Source organism: Dromiciops gliroides, chromosome 1 (genome assembly GCF_019393635.1).
Source record: "Dromiciops gliroides isolate mDroGli1 chromosome 1, mDroGli1.pri, whole genome shotgun sequence".
NCBI classification, from domain to species: Eukaryota; Metazoa; Chordata; class Mammalia; order Microbiotheria; family Microbiotheriidae; genus Dromiciops; species Dromiciops gliroides.
This window is the reverse complement of record NC_057861.1, coordinates 171,275,454-171,294,674: the sequence shown is the minus strand read 5'-3', so window position 1 is coordinate 171,294,674 and position 19,221 is coordinate 171,275,454. Positions and strand designations below refer to the sequence as shown.

The window sequence follows — 19,221 nt, the reverse complement described above, 5'->3', positions numbered from 1 at the left end:
AGCATGAGCTACGCACACCAGTCCGCCTGTGACGCATGCCAGATTGCCTGCTGAGCACTCGACTTCCGGGGTGTGAGCTTAAAAGGCAAGGAGAGAACGGAAGTGGGGCTTTTTTCCTGCTCCGCTGGTCTCCTGGCTGTGCTTCACAGACAGACGCGGACTGGAGTTTGACTCGGCCTGGCTCTCGGTTAACAGCATGCGCTTGACTCGGTCTCTCGCCCCCAAAGGTGGCCTTCCGCTTTTGGTGAGTTTTATACAGATTATAGACTAAGCCTAGACTTAAGACGATTTGTATTGTATTTCTACTTTCCTATCCTTCTAATCAACATCACCTTGTGACTACTATACAATAAAAGCTCTATCTAGAAAACCAGAAGCTTCTTCCATTTACTAGTCTGGGAGATAAATTAAGGGAAAGGTTAATAAGTAGGGTAGATTTATGATCTAATATCCAATTTTAATCTCACAAATAGGACCACAATCACAGATAAAACTATTCCCTACAATTGCCTGGATGTAACATTGTTGCATAAAAATTTAAGAACCATGTTTAATAGATATTATAATACCATATCAAATGCTCTTAATCATCAAACTTTGTGGAATAAAAAAAAGCTTTCAAAATATTGAGATCATGGGGAAGACCTCAAAACTACAAAGGAATAGGATGAGGTATATAGGATCCCACACATCCTGTATACCATAATAGTTGTTCCCAAGATGCTTTCTGTGAGCCTACAGAAGATGAATTTATATCCTAGTACTTTTATTTGCTCATGAAAGGGAGCTATTTCACAGATCTATGCAATAGTTTACAGAACATTAAATAGCAAACAATAGTAGCAGAATAGGGACCTGTACTAGCATTATTTCCATATGAATTCCATTCAAGAGATGAGAATGAGAATATGTTTTGAAAGTAATTTTAAAGATGCTTTCGTTAAGACTACAGAAGATGACTTTGTATTCCAATACTTTTATTAAATTATCAAAAAGTTACTTTATTTATCTCTGCAACAGTCCCATGGACTGTTTTAAGTATATATATTATATGGAGAGAGAGAGAGAGAGAGAGAGAGAGAGAGAGAGAGAGAGAGAGAGAGAGAGAAGAAAGTGGCAATAATAGTGACTCCTATATTTATAAGCCTATTTAATAACATAAAATATCAGCTATATATACATGTATATGATAAAATAATTATGTATATGGTAGTTAATGGGAAAGCAGACCAGAATTTTCATTTAAATCATTTTTATAAATATCTAGCATTTATATAATACTTTAAGGTTGTAAATACCCATTATCTCATTTAATACAACAACCCTATGAAGTATGTGCTCTTATTATCCTCGTTTTACAGATAAGAAAAGTGAGGCAGATAGCGATTAGATGATTTTGTCTTATTAGTAAATATCTATGGCTGAATTTTAATTCAAGTCCTCCTGATTCTAGGTCCAGTGCTTTATCCTCTGTCCCTCCTGGTTGCCTAAAATACTCCTAAATTCTGCTGGTTTTGATCATTCTGCCATGTTCTGTTTCAATATTCAAGAAATTTCAATTGACATATTATTAATGTGAAATTAATCTTCTATCTATCTATCTCTCTGTCAGTCATCTATATATCATCTCTATATTTCAGTTTACCAACAATATGATTCTGTTCATCAGGGAAGAATATATCATTAGAATCCTAAGCATGCCATTCTAGATACCTTTTAAAATCCTTCTGATGCTATCATTGATTTACCAGAGCTAATGAAATGATAGAAAGTTGAAAGTTGTAATTTTGAGGTAGTGTGGATCATAATTCACAGTCTAAATAAGCATTGACTATGATTGATTATTAATTGTTTAGAATTAAGGTTTATATAGCTATAAACATGAATCATATTACAGAGGGAATAGTTGACACAAATTTTTTTTTTTTTAGTTCTGGGGCATATGGATGAGAAACTTCTATATGACGAATTAATGAAGCTTCTAGATGAAGATAACAAAGAGGATTCCCAAGGTACATACCCACTTGTTTTCAACATCTTTTATCACGTGCAAAAAATTGAGCTGTATGATTTTACTCAATTATCTGTACTCATTTCAGAAAACATCCACTGATAACATATTTTTGCTATTCCAGTAACATCTTTAAATCTCATTTTCTTTCCATTTTAAAAGCAAAACCCTTCAAAATATTTTATATCAGAACTGAAGATTAAAGAAGAAAAATGTGAATCATTATTTAATCATTATCGAACAAGTTTCCATAACTGACTAAAATTCTATACCCTTTAGAGCATAACACAGAGACTCTCAAACAGATGGGACTTGAGAGGTTATGAAGTTAAGCTCATACATAAATAGTAATTTTCCCTACATCATCCCTGAAAGTGTTCATTCAGCTTCTTCTTTAGGACCACCAATGATCAGGAACTTTCTGAGTCAGTTTTTGGCATAATTACAATTCTAAGTGTTAGGCATGTTTCTTTACACAAAATCAAAATCTGCCTCTTTGTAACTTTAACCCATGACTACTAGTTTTGCTTCCTGGGGGTATTCAGAACAATTCAGTAGGTTCATTGTTAGTGGAGTATTATAAAACATGAATGATCACAAAATCTCAGAAATGAATCTAGGGGCTGTCTTTCAAAACTCAGACAAGAAATGCCCTACTCCATTCAACAAATTGGACAAGTGGTTTGCTAACCTTTGCTTAAAGAACTTCAGGAAAAGAGGGAAATCTCATAAATCCAATGGAAATCTTTATAAGTTTTCAGATAACTCAAATTATTAGAAATTTTAAAAAAATCAAAGGACCCCTGATTGTGTCCTCTGAGACCAGACAGAACAAGTCTTATCCCTCTTCTATATCATTTTAATACTTGAAGACAGCTATCATATCATTCTAAGTCAGTGGTTCTTACCCTTTTCTATATCATGGATCCACTTTGCTGTATGATGTAGCCTATGGATCCTTTTTCAGAATAATGTTTTTAAATGCAGAAAATAGAATACATAGATTTGCAAGGGAAACCAATTATACTGAAATGCAGGTATCACAATATTATACATTCAATATTTAGAAAGCCTCTTAAACATTCCTGGTTCCTTTAACAAATTCTCATGTAACATGATCTCAAGTTTCAGTCCTTGTTGCCCACCTTTGGATATTATCTAGCTTATTAATGTTCTTCCTAATGTGAGCCACAAAATTGGATATATGGAGCATTAATCTCCCCCTTTTATACATTCCTATATCTATATCTATATCTATATCTATATCTATATCTATATCTATATCTGTATCTGTATCTGTATCTGTATCTGTATCTGTATCTGTATCTATATCTATATCTATATCTATATCTATATCTATATCTATATCTATATCTATATCTATATCTATATCTATATCTATATCTATATCTATATCTATATCTATATCCACATCCACATCCACATCCACATCCACATCCACATCCACATCCACATCCACATCCACATCCACATCCACATCCACATCCACATCCACATCCACATCCACATCCACATCCACATCCACATCCACATCCACATCCACATCCACATCCACATCTATATTTATATTTATATCTATATATCTCCCAGGCCAATAAGAAAAGGAGAATCTGTGCTTTAGTTCATAAAGGATCAGGTTTTATTGCTTGGGAATTAATTAGACCACAAAGGTGAAACCAATTAAGGAAATAAGGAAGTAGAAATGCAGATATAGATAGTCTTAACACTAAACTTGGTGTTTTCCATCATTAACTCACCAACCCAGTCAGTCTGCAGTAACTCAGCAGTCTCATGAAACAGAGTATGAAACACGTGCTCTGCCAGGTCCCCGGACACCACCAGCCTGAACTCCCCACATGTGCTACGGCTAAGTCAACAGCCAAAGAACATGAACTTCCATTCCCGCCGTCGCTTAAGAGCTGGAGTCCCGAAAGTTCCTCGTGTTTTCCTCCCCAAAAGGGGAAGTCCTTCAAAAGCTACTTCAGTAGCAGGTACAATCTCAGGGTGACCCCTCTCAAATGATTCAGCTAAAACTTTCGATATTAATCTTTGCCACAAATAATTTTTACCACATTGCCCCCTTTGTTTCATTTGAAAAACAAATGAGTTTGCTTAATGAAACAGCCGAAAATAATAGCCTATGCTAAGTAACAATATATTAATATCACTATAGAAAAGGGAAAGAGAAAAGTTTTGTCCAGAGGGGCAGTCTCTCATGAATGTGACGTTTTGACATTGGTCTTGAAGAGGGAGGTTCTCTGCAAAGAGTACATATGACTATGGTGGAATTTGACCTGCCTCTCTGTAATGCAGCCTAAGATTTCACTAGCTTGCTTAGCTGTGCTATTAATTAAACTATTAATTCTCCATAATTTGTTCAGAAGGATTGCCGTCTTTCATGCCTTTCCCATTTTGTATTTGTGAAGTTGACCTTTTGAACCTCAGTATAAGACTTAACATTTTCCCCTATTACACTTCATTTTAAGAACACTTCAATATTCAAGACTGTTCTGGAATAGATTATTTTGGTTTTTAGAGAGTCTTTCATACAAAAACTATCTACCTTTCTTTCATATGTAAATTCCATAAGCATCCTGGCTATTACTTTATCTAAGACATTGATAAGCATCTTCCACCGGACAAGGATCCATCTCTTATCTCTCAGGCATCTGTTCAGAGAACTCCTTCCATAATGACATTGAAAGATTAGTGTCTACACTTTTTCTCTAGCCCTTCGACCAGGTTCAAATCCATTTAACAATATTGTGTGCAATTCAGTAATTTGTGAAATATAATATTAATTTGGTTAATATGGTACTCTTAATATGGCATTCTTTTAATAAGAGCACAAATCTATCAAAGTATAATATTTATTCTGTGGTCATGGCTCTGAGATGGATTTCCTTTTTAATTGTTTTCATGCCTTCTTAGGGCTATTTTTTCATTTATTACATTCCTATAAGAAATATTGATAGTCACTCAAACTTTTATGAATCAGGCTGTGCACCATGCTAAGCATTGAAGATACAAAAAAGGATGGTCACTTCCCTAAAAGAGCTCACATTCTTTCCCCCTGGCCAGCCGTTCAGCCCTCTCACCTGACTGTTCTAGAAGACACTGGTGCTACTCCTGATTTTGGAGGCTTGGGGGTTAAGTTCTTCTGGTACAATGTGCCTGGTGTCTCTGTTGGCATGATCACGGGGTTGGACTTTACTCACAGCCCAGCACATCCCCCTTTAATCTATCTATAGCTGGAAAATAATCTCAGCCCATATTTTTGTGGGTTTTTCTGTTCCAGGGGTTCTTTTATTGCTGTTTTTGGGGTAATTGTATCAGGAGCTCTGTGTGTTTAATGTCTTTCCTCTACCATATAAGAGCTCACATTCAAATAAGGGAGATGATATATAAATGACTATAAATATAAAAGATATTTACAGTGTAAATGGGACACAATCACAAAAAGGAAATCACTAGTATTTTGGGGACTGGGTATTGTTGTTGTTGTTTGTTCTTTGTTCTTGAAGAGGACCATGACATTAGAGTGATATGACTTTCACTGAATTGGATTTAAGTGAGGCAGGGCTGTGCAAGGTCACCAAACTCACTCTTTCCTCCAGAGCCATCTGGGATCACTGCTAAGCTATAGATCAGGACAACTGGAAATGGCCCTGGGTGTTTAAGACAATTGGGGTTAAGTGACTTTGCCCAGGGTCACACAGCTAGTAAGTGTCTGAGGTGAGATTTAACTCAGATCCTCCCAACTTCAAGGCCAGTGCTCTATCCTGCTGTATTGTCTAGCTGCCCCAGGACTGGGCATAGCCTCTTACAGAAGATAGAACTTGAGCAGAGTATTGAAGGAATCCAGGAAATGGAGATGAAGGAAATTTGAGAGATGACAGACAGCCTGTTCTTCTTTGAGGAACAGCAAGAAATCCAATATTGCTAGAATGGAGAATAGGGGAGGGGAATAAGGTTTAGTAAAACAAAGGCAGGAAGAAGCCAGGTTGTAAAATGTCTTACAAACCAGAAAGGATTTTACATTTGCTCTGGAGCCATTGGAGATTATTGGATAGGGGCAGTGACATGGAAGATCACTTTGGTGCCTGAGTGGAAGATAGACCAGGAAGACTGGGAAGATGACTTTGATAACTAAGTAGAAGATCTGTAGGAGAGAAGAAAAACTTGAGGCAGGGAGACCAAAGTGAAAGCTATTGCATTGGGGCAGCTACAGGTGCAGTGGATAGAGCACTGGCCCTGGAGTCAGGAGGACCTGAGTTCAAATCCAGCCTCAGACACTTAACACTTACTAGCTGTGTGACCCTAGGCAAGTCACTTAACCCCAATTGCCTCACAAAAAAAAAAATGAAAGCTGTTGCATGATCCCAGCTATGAGGTGATAAGGACTTGCAGCATAAGAGCAGAGGCTGAGTGGAGAAAAGGGGACACACACCACACACACACATATATATATACATACACACATAATGATGACATGATATCAGATTGCATATTAGAGTAGAAAAGACAAGGCAAGGATATCAGTAGATTTTGAACATGGATGATTTGGAAGATGGTTATTCCCTTGACAGTAAAAGAGAAGTTTGGAAGAGGTGATCTTTTCTCATTTGTAAAATGAGGGGCATGGGGTAGATAAGTTATAGATCTTCCAGTCTGAAATCCTATGATCTTAGGCCATCCTCACATTTTACTAATAAGAAAATTTAAGTCTTTGTTAAAAGAGGGGGGCGTATAACTCAGATCTACTGTACTCCAGGCCTGTACTATCCTTGCCATTACATGTTCCTGGCTCCCTTAGGAAAATAAAAGTTTATTTTGGGGGAGAAAAAAAAATTATCATGTTAAGGTGTGCTGAAATTCCAGCATTAAGAGCATGCACAACACACACAAGAAAGTCCATCTTTTCATTTTTCATTTTCTAGTTTCTCTTAGAAAATGGAGACAGAGGATGGTTTCATATTTACTGTGTACATTTGGATAGATGAATAGATAATCTTTTGTAGATGGTGCTGTTTGTAAATGATCGAGAAAGAGCAGTCTTGTCCGTGGTAAAGCAAACACATCATTTATATAAACACAGACATTTCTATGCACATAAATGAGGCAACCAAAATAAAGTGCTGCTGTATAGGGGATATTCTGGTAGCTGTCAGGTCTTAGCGATTCTAATATGGGAAAATGGGCCAAAGAGGCTCCATCTTCTGCTGCACCTATTTATCTCTCAGGCTGGGTTCAGCAACAAAGCAGGTAAGTGGGGAGCTATTCTGGTAAACAGCATGCAATATTAAAGTGGAAAAAGCATTGAATTCACACTTTAAGCTACCTCCGGTAAACAAGAATGAGTTTTTAATGCTTGGTTGTACTTTGCTTAGTTTTTAAGCTTTTCCAAGATTAATAGGATTGACTCTCCCTCTCCCTCAAACTCCTCCTTTTCAGCTAACCCTGCTAAACCCTTGTATTTTTCAAGATAAATCTTTTTAGCTAAAAACTTACTCTGGAGATAGTTCTTGTTTCAAGTGCACAATGAACCATAAAGCCATTTACTGAATTATTGATTATAGGAAATTGAACTTTGGTCATTTGAAGATAAAAGAGGGGAAGAGGGTGTTCACTTTTATTGTTTCCTAACCCATTTGAAAGCTTATGGAGGTAAGTGGATAATCATATGGGCTTCTTTTTTTAAACAGCTGGTGTCATGAAGGAAGATATTGTGGTCTCTGAAAGGCCTGAGAGCACCAGTAAGAGCTGTGAGTTCCACGAAGATGTTGAAAATGGAATGATTCCTCCTTATATCGAACAATTTGAAAGGGATGCTCAGGCAAATATAATTCTTCTTGGCAGATCTTCAATGGAGCAGGTCAGCCTTAAAAACCATCAAATGATTTCATTTTTGAGGGCTTCATAACATGTTGACTTGTCAAACCTATAAACTGTCTATTGATTTTCCTAGCAAGCAATGACTCCAAGAAACGCAGGATTCACAATTTCACTGGGGTTTCCTTTTCTAGATTTCTCTGGATTATTTTCTTAACATCATTAACACAAATCACTTTATCTCTACCTTTATCTAAAGAAGAAAAGAAATCAGCATCAACCCTTAGCCTTACCAGATTAATTTTTTTGCATCATCTGGTTTGATTTTGTGCTAGAAAGACATTATGCAAAATATTATGAAATATCTGTGGCAAAACCTGAAACCAGCATAACTTGCTTGGATGGAATTATGAAACACAAGACTATTGGGGCTTATTTGCATGAATGCCACATTACAATATTCTAGTTTATATGAAGTCGTCATTTGGGGGCTTACCTTGCCAAATGCAACTTCTTGAGTTATTGGTGCACATGAGTCGCTTTGGCCACAAAGATTGTTCTTGACTTCTAAGACAGCTTTTCTCCATTTGCTGTTCCTGAGAATTGTTGCTTTATGTCTAATGTAATATTCCAAGATCACATCTTTCCATATAGAAGAAAGAAAGCATCTGTTTAATTTGCTTGCCCAGGAACTCAAAGTATATGGCTGTATGGGGTTCATAAATGTAGGAAGTAGAGAGTCGCCTCACTAATTTGGAATAGTTGTTTTTAATGCCTTCCCCTCTCAGATTATCTTCATCTACTATGTATATATCTTCTGCATACCTAGTTATTTACATGTTGTCTCTTTCCTTGTAATATATGTTCCATAAAGGAAGGGAACACCTTCTTTTTGGCCTTTCTTAGAATTAAAAGTGATTAGAACAGTGCCTAGAACATAGAGCAATTTAATAGATGCTTGTTGACTGATAATTCACACCACAACTTATCCAATTCTAGCTGAGAAGAGAAAATAACCACAGAATCATAGAATGTCATCATTGAAAAGAAACTTGAAGATTGACTGGCTCCCTCATTTTCTAAATGAGGGAACTGAGGCCCAGAGAAAAAAAATGGAATTTCCTAAAAATTTTACCAGTAATAATGGGTTGAGTCTTTTTTTTGGGGGGGAGGGTGGGGCAATGAGGGTTAAGTGACAGCTAGCTGGTCAGTGTCAAGTGTCTGAAGCTGGATTTGAACTCAGGTCCTCCTGAATCCAGGGCCAGTGCTTTATCCACTGTGTCACCTAGCTTCCCAGTTGAGTCTTAATCTTCTAAATTGTTGTTCATTATTCTTTGCACTATTTTATTTATCTTAAAATCTAATATTTTATAATATTTTAAAGTTTAATGAGCTTTTTCCCTTACCCATCCCATTTAGTCACTTTAACAATCTTTAGAAAATGGCAAGGAGGTAATTACTGCTTCCATTTTACACATAGGGAAAGTATGATTCAGTAGGGGTAAGGGATTTTTCCAATGCTATGCATAGATAATGCTACAGAGTTGGGACTCAAACCCAAATTTCTCAACTCTTTTCCAATATTATTCTTGCCATGTTTAGGGATTGAGAGGGACTCAAAACAATTTTTTTTGGCATCATAATTCTTCCCTATAATTTTCCTTTCTCCATTCTTCCTTGTCCACAATTACGTTATCTACTGTAAATAAATTATAAAATTGATTTTTAGAATTTTTTCAGAACTATTGATGACTATAGGGAGCAGGGAATAAAGAAGTCTTTTTCTAATAGACATTTTTTTAAATATGATGTTCCTACCATTTTTTTGAGAAACTTAGTTTTACTTAATATATTTACTTCACATTTAGGTAAAGGCAATGGGGTAATTGGTGTGATGTGAGGAAGAAAGGGCATGTATCATAAGAAAACAGAAAAGGAGACATTTTTTTTCTTGTTCTATTTGAATTTCTTGACACAGATGTTTCCTTTACTTTGACTCCTATAACCAGTTGGCCTGAACAAGAAAAAAAGAACCTAGTCTTCATGTCTCAGAAGGTCACAGACACAGGGGCATAGCTTAGGCCTCTTTTCCTGGCCATCACCTCACCAACTGCTTTCCCTTCTGGAACAGACAGAAGCCATGCTCTGAAGACTTAGTCCTCTCATCTCTATAACTCCTGCCTCAGGGTACCAATGGTCTGATTGTGAATACCACCCGGGGTCCATTATTTTATACTGGCTCCAGCCATGCCTTACTTTATTGCCTACTCATCTTCTTACCAGATGTTCTCTATCTTCCCTCTCCTTTCTCTACTTCCAAGAGTTTTCCAGTTTTGAAGTCATAATCTAATTAATGTGTCTATCACTCCTAGAAAGGCTGGTGTCTCATTCTACTGCCCTCTGATTCCATCCTCCTCTCTGGCCACTATTCTCCAATAGATGGTTTCCCTCTATTAGGATATAAGCTTCTCCATCACAGGGATTATCTTTGTTTCTGAATGTGTATCCCTGATGCTTAGCACAGTGTGTGACATGTAATAAGTACTTAATAAATGCTTTACCCTGAAAAACAACTTGTATTTATAGAGTGCTTTAAGATCTAAAAATCTTTGAATGCGAGATGATAATGTCTAATATTTGACATATCCATTCAGGAGTTAGAAGTATTGAGTTCTAATTAGGTCACAAATTCCTTTTTCTCTGGGACTACTCAACTACTAGGAACTAATAACCAATTTGTCTAATGCAGGTTTATGAAGGTGAAAACCACTTTGAAATTTAAAGATGGAAACTTTTAAAGTGTGAATTATAACACATATGCAGACACATCTAGACTTTGGGTAAAAACTCCATAGAGAAATTATAATAAATACAGGACAAAAATCACACTGGAGAGAAGGCATGGGGTAGACATGTTCTGTGTCATCAGATGAACACTCAAGGAACAAAAAATCATCCATTTATTAGAGCTGTAGATAGCATAGGATTAACAGGTCTTTATTCCGTGGTGTGGTAGTGGTAGTGTGAAGACTTACTCCTTGGAAACCCTCCCACTGTCCTTAACAACTATCATTGTTAGGACATGTCAGGGTAGAAACTCTCACCCAACTCCTCCTCGTACTCTTCTAAACTCCCCCACCATATGTGAAGTCCAAATCAATATTTTTTCCATTGTGGCTGCTTATAGTTAAATTGCCTTTTGCTCTCCCTCCCTCCCCCTGAAAAAAACATATTTAACTCAATGGCTCTAGAAATCACATATCAAACTCTCAAAGTCTCAAGTTTAAAGTTGTGGCAGTAGAAAAGGTAGAGAAAAGGTCCTTAAGTTCCTTGAAGGCAGGATCTGTCTTATTCTGCCTTTGACCCCCATAATACCTGGTACATAGTAAGTACTTAATAAATGCTTGCTGATTGGGTTGAATGAATGGTATGGTAATAATATAAAGCAACAAAATACTACTAGATGAGCCAAAGTGGTCTTGAGGGTAGAATAGGGCAGAAAATCCATTTTTAACTGTTGTTAAAGGCCCAATTTTTATAGCAAATTGAAATACTGAGTGAATCAGGCAGTATAACTGACTAAATATACACAGCTACTTTCAAAATATATTTATACTTTCTATATCTTGCAACAACTTTGAGAAACTTGTGTGAAAGATGTTAGGAAACAAGTTAGGTTTAAGAATTAACCAAGGAAATAAAACAAATCAATTAAGTGCAGAATGTTTACAAGTTTAGTCATAAAGAGGAATAGCAAGGATACAGGGATGCATTGTTTTCCAAATAAATATTGAATTTGAAATAAAATAATTTCATTTTTCTTTCTAGCTACCAGAAGGAAGTATTTTCCTTGACTTTTCCTAATATTTACTGTAAGCTATATGCCTGTTCCTAATCAGTTGCAGATAACTGTGTTTTCCTCTGCATTTTAATTGTAAACAATCCATCCATTTACTTTATTAAATTAGGAAGCTGAGCTTTAAACTAGGTTATTTTTTGAATGATACATGTGTATGGTTTACTATTGGAGGCCAATGTGAAATTATTTTTAATTTTTGTCTAGTTTGCAAAAGAATGTCGGGTTTATGAGAGTGATGGAGTCAACACCAGTCTAACCTTTGGAGGACTCAAGCAGACATTACATAAAGTTACTTTTAGCATTCATTGGCAACCTGCCCTATTTTGCTAAATTCTTTAAATCTACCCCATATTTGGCAAGACACATGATTTAAAATATAGTCATATGTGAGACTCTGAGTCAAACTCGAAACCTGATTCTTGAATGAGAAAAAAAAAAAACAAAACCTAGCTGGGATTGGAAAGAACATGAAGAAAAAAAAAAGGTACAACAAAAAATGATGCCAAAAATATATATTTTAAAGTATTAACTTCTCTAAGGTCAGAAAACAAGAAACTCTTCATGTGCATGTGTGTGTGTGTGTATGTGTGTGTGTGTGTGTGCGCACATGTGTATGTGTGTTTTGCGTGCATGTATTTCAGCTGGTTGGTATCATATATATTGGTTTTAGTAACACTGGTCAGAAGTCTCATATCCACTAACATTTTAAACTAGACTAGAATCAAGGTGGAATACATGGATAACAAAGTGACTTTTATGTACTTTCCTTCCCCAACACTTTCTTTCAGTGAGCAGGTGCAAATCAGTAGTGACTTCAGCAATGCTATGATAGGCCATCTATTCGAAGTTCAGTTTGATTGGTTTTATATATTATCAGTGTTGCACAGTTTTGAGCAGTAAATTATTTACTTTGTCATGTATCTCTTGGCTCCAAAGATGATTTGAAATAAATTATTTTAAGATTTTTAAAACTGCTGATCATTTCTTCAGTTTTTCTTCTGTTTCAATTAGAGTTATTGTCAAAAAATTTTTAAGGAACAAAAGTGCTTGGATGTTAGGAAAGGCTTATTTTAAAAAATAATATAAAAATCATCCAAGCTACACATATATGAGTAGGGTTGGAATTTTTTCATATCCCAAACAGTACCTAGCAGTATTATTTAGCGACTATAAAATATTAAATTCCATGTGTGAGGCATCCTTCACATTTGGAATCTAGCATTGTTATCATTATCCTTAGTTGCTATTTTAATAATTGCACAGTCTAGAAAACATGTAGGAAAAAGAGCACTGGAATGAGATCTGGGGTTTAAGTCTGGGCTCTGTTCCCTTACTGTGTGGCTTCAGCAACTCACATATCTTAGAGCTTCAGTTTTTCTTTTCATTGTAAAATAAGTGATAGCATTGGATCAGTCATCAAATACTGACTATAACACTTCCAAGTGAGTTCAACCAGATTAAAATGTAATTGGGAAATAATTAACAAAATAAATTAAATTTGAAGGTAGGTAATGTCAATATATGGTTATCTAAGTAAATGCGTGGACCCTAGGGATCTTGATACATAGTTTAGTGGCCCCCATTTCTATTTGGACTAGATGATCCCTTAGAGTCTCTCACAGTGCACAATCTATGATTTATTATTGGATCTATGAATGGGAACAGATTTTGACCATATTTAAATTTCTATGTAGCTCTTTTGAATTTGTTAGCTTGTTTTTTAATTAAACAAAATCTATACAAGGTTATTTTCTCATTAGATTTTTTGACTATGAGGGGTTTTGTAGGTTTTTAAATTTGTTAAATTCTTGCTCTTTATCATAATTTTCTAACATTTATCTGGTCTTTTACATACTTGAACCATTCCAGAAAACACAACACACACATTGGCAAGGTTGAGAAGGAATATTGAGTTTGGCTTCCAAAGTTAACTAGACTTTTTTAAAAAAGAAATAGTCTGCCACCCAAAAAAAATTATGTTACTAACTCTGCTCTGGAAATGGAAAGTCTCATACTGTTACATTTTAATGTGTAATCACTGCTCTGTCACATTAATGAGCAATTCTGTAAAGCTTTGGGACATGATTTTTTTCCTAGTAATCTTTGATACCTTGACTATACAGATCATTTTTTAAAAAGAGAAACTTAGCTTTACTTTTGTAAAGTTTTATTTTTCATATCATTGTAAATGTCTTTTTAAAATTTCATATTGAAACATAGAATATTTTTCTTTTTCTTCCCTAAGGAATCTTACAAATAATTCTGATTGCTTCATTTATTTATCTATCTGCCTATCTGCCTATCTGCCTATCTATCTATCTATCTATCTATCTATCTATCTATCTATCTATCTATCTATCTATCTATCTATCTATCTATCTATCTATCTATTCATTTTTTTATTTGTTTATTTATTTTGGTGAGGCAATTGGGTTAAGTGACTTGCCCAGGGTCACACAGCTATTAAGTGTAAAACGTCTGAGGCTGGATTTGATCTCAGGTCCTCCTGACTCCAGGGCCGGTGCTCTATCCACTGCGCCACCTAGCTGCCCCCTGCTTTATTTATTAATAGTTCTAAAAAAAGAGGACTGAGCTTTTGACTTCAGGTTGAGAGCTGAGTAGAGCAGTCCTTGCTTGGAAGTTGGCAGTAGGGAGCCAATGTAGGTGAGGAAACTTCCACACAAGCAAGGAGGCATTGTGGTACAGGCTGAAAATGATGCTTTTGCAAACAGAGGCCCTCAATTCAAATCCCAACTCTGTCAATCACTACATATGAAGCCTTGGGCTAGACACCTAATCATTCTATGAATCAGTTTCCTCATCTGTAAAGTGAAAGAGTTTAGCTAAGTGGTCTTTAAGTTCCCTTTCAGTTCTTGACAAACTTGTAGGGAAACACTATGTGAATCTACAATTATGCTGATGAAAAAGGATGAACTTGTATGGAGTTTCATACCTTACTTAACCTTTAACATAGCATCTCAAACCCTCATATTTAATTTGGTTTAACAAATGAGGCCTTTTGTGTTGTCTTGTTCATTATGCTTGATTATAGCTCTTCAGCCAAAATACAAATTACATATCAGAAAATAGTGATCTGAACTAAAGATGCTGATGAAAAGTTTCTTGGAACAGAAAATGATTTAGAATATGCAGCAAAAGCTAATAAGGTCATAGACTGCCTCCTTGAAATATAGTATCCAGAATATGTTGCATATGAGATTTGGTTTTGAGACTGGGAGAGGAGAGAATACTTATGAGAAAAGAGGTTTCTCTGGGTCTTAAAAACCGAAGTGGGGGCTTCAAAATGTTTCAGTATTTGTAAAAATGTATAAAATGATTCTAGATTACACCCTTTGATTGTCTTTGAATCTCATGTGAGAGGATTGATGAGGTAATGAATCCAGTAGCAGGCAGAGGGGTGAGCCTTGAGAACACCTGAAAGGTATTGCTCTCATTTTGCAACAACTACCCACAGGCTTATCCATAGAATTGCTAAAGTTGAGTTAGCAAAATAAATAAATAAAAGGGTCTGCTACAGCTCTTTGAACATTCCTCTCTTTCTCTCCATAATTTTCAATTTCTTCTCAGCTGGATCCTTCTGGGGGATCCTAAAAAGTATTTCTAGATTTGTTCTAAGATCAAACCCCCCCCCCCAAACAACCAAACTTCAATTGATACTACTATTTTCTTAAGGTATCATCCTATTTCTCTCCTCCCTTTCTTAACCAACTCCTAAAAAAAAAAAAAGCTGGCAATACCCATCATGTCTATTACCTCATCTTCCATTCCAGTCTCTTTATTGCTTAATCCAGTGGCTTTTTTCATGCTCCTTGACATTTCTTTAGCTTTTGATTCTTTTGGCCACTGCTTCCTTCTCTCTTTTGGTTTTCATGACACTACATGTTTCATGACCCAACAGTTGTTCTACCTATATCTGTTTGACCACTCTTACTTTTTTGCGGGGTGGGGATCATTATCCATGACCTGCTCCAAATGCATAGGTATACCCCAGGGTTCTCTCCAGACTCCCTCTCCTTACACATTAGTAATGTGTTCAGCTCCCCCTGGGGTCAACTCTATGCATAGGAATCCCAGATCTACACATTTAGTCTTCATCATTCTTTTTGAGCTTCCAGTCCTATATCTCTAATTTACCGGCTCAGCATCTCCATTTGGATGTTCCTCAGGCATCTCAAACCTAATTTGAACAAAACTGAACTCATTATCCTTTTCTAAACCTTTCCTTCCTCCTAACTTCCCTATTTCTGTCAAAGGGTATTTCATACCCTTTGTTTTACTTACACAACCCCCAAGTTTAGCTCTTCATTTTCTCCATTAAACAAGCATGCCCAAAATGCCTACTGGGTAGCTGGCACTTTGTTGGGTTCTAGGGTTACAAGAACAAAAATGAAATACTCCTTACCCTCAAGAAACTTTATATTGGGGAGAATTCTACATGAACAAAAATAAGTAGATAAAAAATAAATACAAAGCAATTTCTGGGGGATGGGAGTAGTTATATCTACCTCCCTTCAAGATTCATCTTAGAAGTTCTTTGTCCTGCTAGAGGCCTTGCCTGATTTCTCCAATTATTCATTCCCCATTTTCTTTGAATTTGTTTTTTATATATCATGAATTTACTTTTTTGTGTCATATATCTCAGGATAATGCAACATCTTGTGGGCAGTTAATCTTATTGGTTTTGCCTTTGTCTCCCTTGCATTTAGGATAATACTGAAAGATAGTAAGTGCTTAATAAATGCTTGTTGAATTAAATTGATATGATATTAGGATTAGAATTCCTTCATTTGTTGTACCATAGACCATCAGGTGGCAATTATACAAAAGCACATTTCATCTTGATTATAAAGGAACACTTTTCTAACAATTAATTGTCCACAATTGGAATGGCTTTTTATGTGAGATAATGAGTTTTCCAATGGGCTGGACATAAACTTGCATATCATAGTCTTTATGAAGGTCATTTTTATCCATTTAATTTTTCCAGTATGGAATCTTAGGCTAATTTCTTTTAGATATACTTACAAATAATGAATATGGAGAGGGATAAGCATTTAAAAGTCATGTACTATGTTCCAACCACTGTGCTAAGCACTTATTACAAGTATCTCATTTGATCCTTACAACTTTGTGAGGTAGTAGGCTTCCACCAGTTGTGGACAATCATGGATCAGCGCCTTGAAGAGCCACAGGCCAAGTGTGGCTGTGCAGTCAGAAATGGGAGCCGCAGCTCCTGCCGCAATGAGGACATCAGAAAACTGCGCTCTCTGTTGCCCATCGATTTCTGCGTCTCATTCGTTTTTCTTCCCCCAGAGCTTGAAGGGCCATCTCAGCTGCGCACAAGCTACTCCTGAGCCATCTCCTCCCAGCTGCTGATGTCTATTCCCAGAGCCTTCAAGTCTTGCTTGTATAGATCTCTGTAGTGAAGCTGGGGGTGTCCAGCAGGTCTTTGGCCTGAGGCTAACTCGCCATAGAGTAGGTCTTTAGGAATGCGCCCCTCTTGCATGTGGTACACATGACCAAGCCAGCGCAGCCATCTTTGTTTTAGTAGCTTATAGATGCTTGTAAGTTGTGTGCGTTGGAGCACTTCTGTGTTGGTGATCCTATCTGACCAAGATATGCCAAGGATGCGCCAAAGGCAGTGCATGTGGAAGCTGTTAAGCTTCTTCTCTTGTCTAGTATATGTAGTCCATGTTTCGCTGCCATACAGTAAGGTACTCAGGACGCATGCTCTATAGAAAGCAAATTTGGTTCATCTTGTCAGTTTACTGTTTGCCCAGACATGCTTGGCGAGCTTAGCCATGGTTGAAGTAGCTTTCCCGATCTCAGAATCAAGTGACAAATTGTCACTGACAATAGAGCCTAGATACGAGAATTGGTTTACGACATCCAACTGGTAACTACTGATGTGTATCAATGGAGGCGACATAGCACTCTGACACATGACTTTCGCCTTTTTAAGATTTATGATTAGGCCAAAGTCTGTGCAAGCTTGGGAGAAGCGATCCATCAAGGTCTGCAATTCACGCTCTGAGTGACAGGCAAGTGCGGCATCTGGTTTTGGATCTCAAACCTGAAATGTTGAACAGGCCTCCGTCCAACCAGGAATGCAGATAGATGCCATCAGTTGATGAACCAAAAGAATGACACAACAGCATGGAGAAGAAAGTTCCAAACAGCATGGGAGCAAGCACACATCCTTGCTTGACTCCACTATTTATACTGAATGTTTCAGAGGTGTTGCCTTCAAACTGTACAACACCCTGCATGTTGCAATGAAAGGAGCGAATGAGGCTATGGAGTTTAGGAGGGCAATCAATTCTCGAGAGAATTTCAAAAAGACCTTCTCTCTTAACCATACCAAAGCTTTGGTCAGGTCTATGAAGGCAATGAAGAGGGGTTTTCTTTGTTCTCTGTACTTTTCTTGCAGTTGGTGAAGCGAAAAAATCATATCGATAGTTGACCTCCCTGCTCAAAAGCCACATTGTGATTCGGGGTAAACACGGTCGGCAAGTTTGCACAGTCTTAGCAAGATGACCTTGGCAAACATTTTCCCAATGACACTGAGAAGTGAAATTCCTCTGTAGTTGTTACAGTCACTCCTGTCTCTACTGTTCTTATAAAAAGTAACTATACGGGCATCACGCATATCCTGTGGCACTTCACCTTCTTTCCAACACAGGCACAACAATTCATGCAGGGGCTTTTTTAGAGCATTTGATCAATTCAGCTGTGATATCATCTACACCCGGAGCTTTTCCACATTTTAGGGAGCTAATTGCATTCTCAAGTTCCTCAAGTGTGGGTACATTGTCCAACTCCTGTAGTGCAGGGAAGGACTCCATGATGTTTAAAGCTGATTCTGTGATAGAATTTCTGACGGTGTACAACTCAGAAAAGTGCTCTACCCATCTTTCCATTTGCTTAACTCTGTCTGTAATGTACTCTCCAGTGCTGGACTTGAGGGGAGCTGTCTTGCTCTGCGTGGGTCCGCAGGCTTTCTTGATGCCTTCGTACATTCCTCTGATGTTTCCCGTGTCAGCAGCAACCTGTATTTCCTCACTGAGTTCAACCCAATATTCATTTGCACACTGCCTCGTGATTTGCTGAGCATTTCTTCTCGCAGCACATAGTTTCTGAAGAGCACTTTCATTTGGGGAGCATTTGTATTCAATGAGTGCACTGTGCTTGGCCTCAATGACGGGATTCATTTCACTGCACCTGGCTTCAAACCAGTCATTCGTTTTGCTGGTCCTCTTCCCAAAGACATCAAGAGCAAGTCGGTGGACACTCTCATGTATCTGTTTCCATTTTTCAGCAACTGATGTAGCAGGAGAAGACGCAATCAATGCATTCTTGAGAGATCTCAAAAATTGATTCACCTTGCTGAGATTCATGGTTTTGCTAGTGTCAATACGAGATCACCCTGTTGGTTTAAGGTGATGCAATGTTTTGGGCCAGAGCCACACTTTACAAC

At 37.1% G+C, this 19,221-nt stretch overlaps 1 protein-coding gene across 1 annotated transcript in view; it reads left to right on the top strand.

The window, feature by feature from the left end:
- LOC122746851 overlaps positions 1-19,221 on the top strand; it is a gene marked incomplete at its 5' end in the record, with an annotated part of 468,374 nt that overhangs the window by 42,623 nt on the left and 406,530 nt on the right. Inside the window, 3 exons of the mRNA XM_043992893.1 lie at positions 1,932-2,064; positions 3,857-4,023; positions 7,738-7,907. Coding sequence (XP_043848828.1) covers positions 1,932-2,064; positions 3,857-4,023; positions 7,738-7,907 — 470 coding nt within the window. The remainder of the gene's footprint in view (positions 1-1,931; positions 2,065-3,856; positions 4,024-7,737; positions 7,908-19,221) is intronic.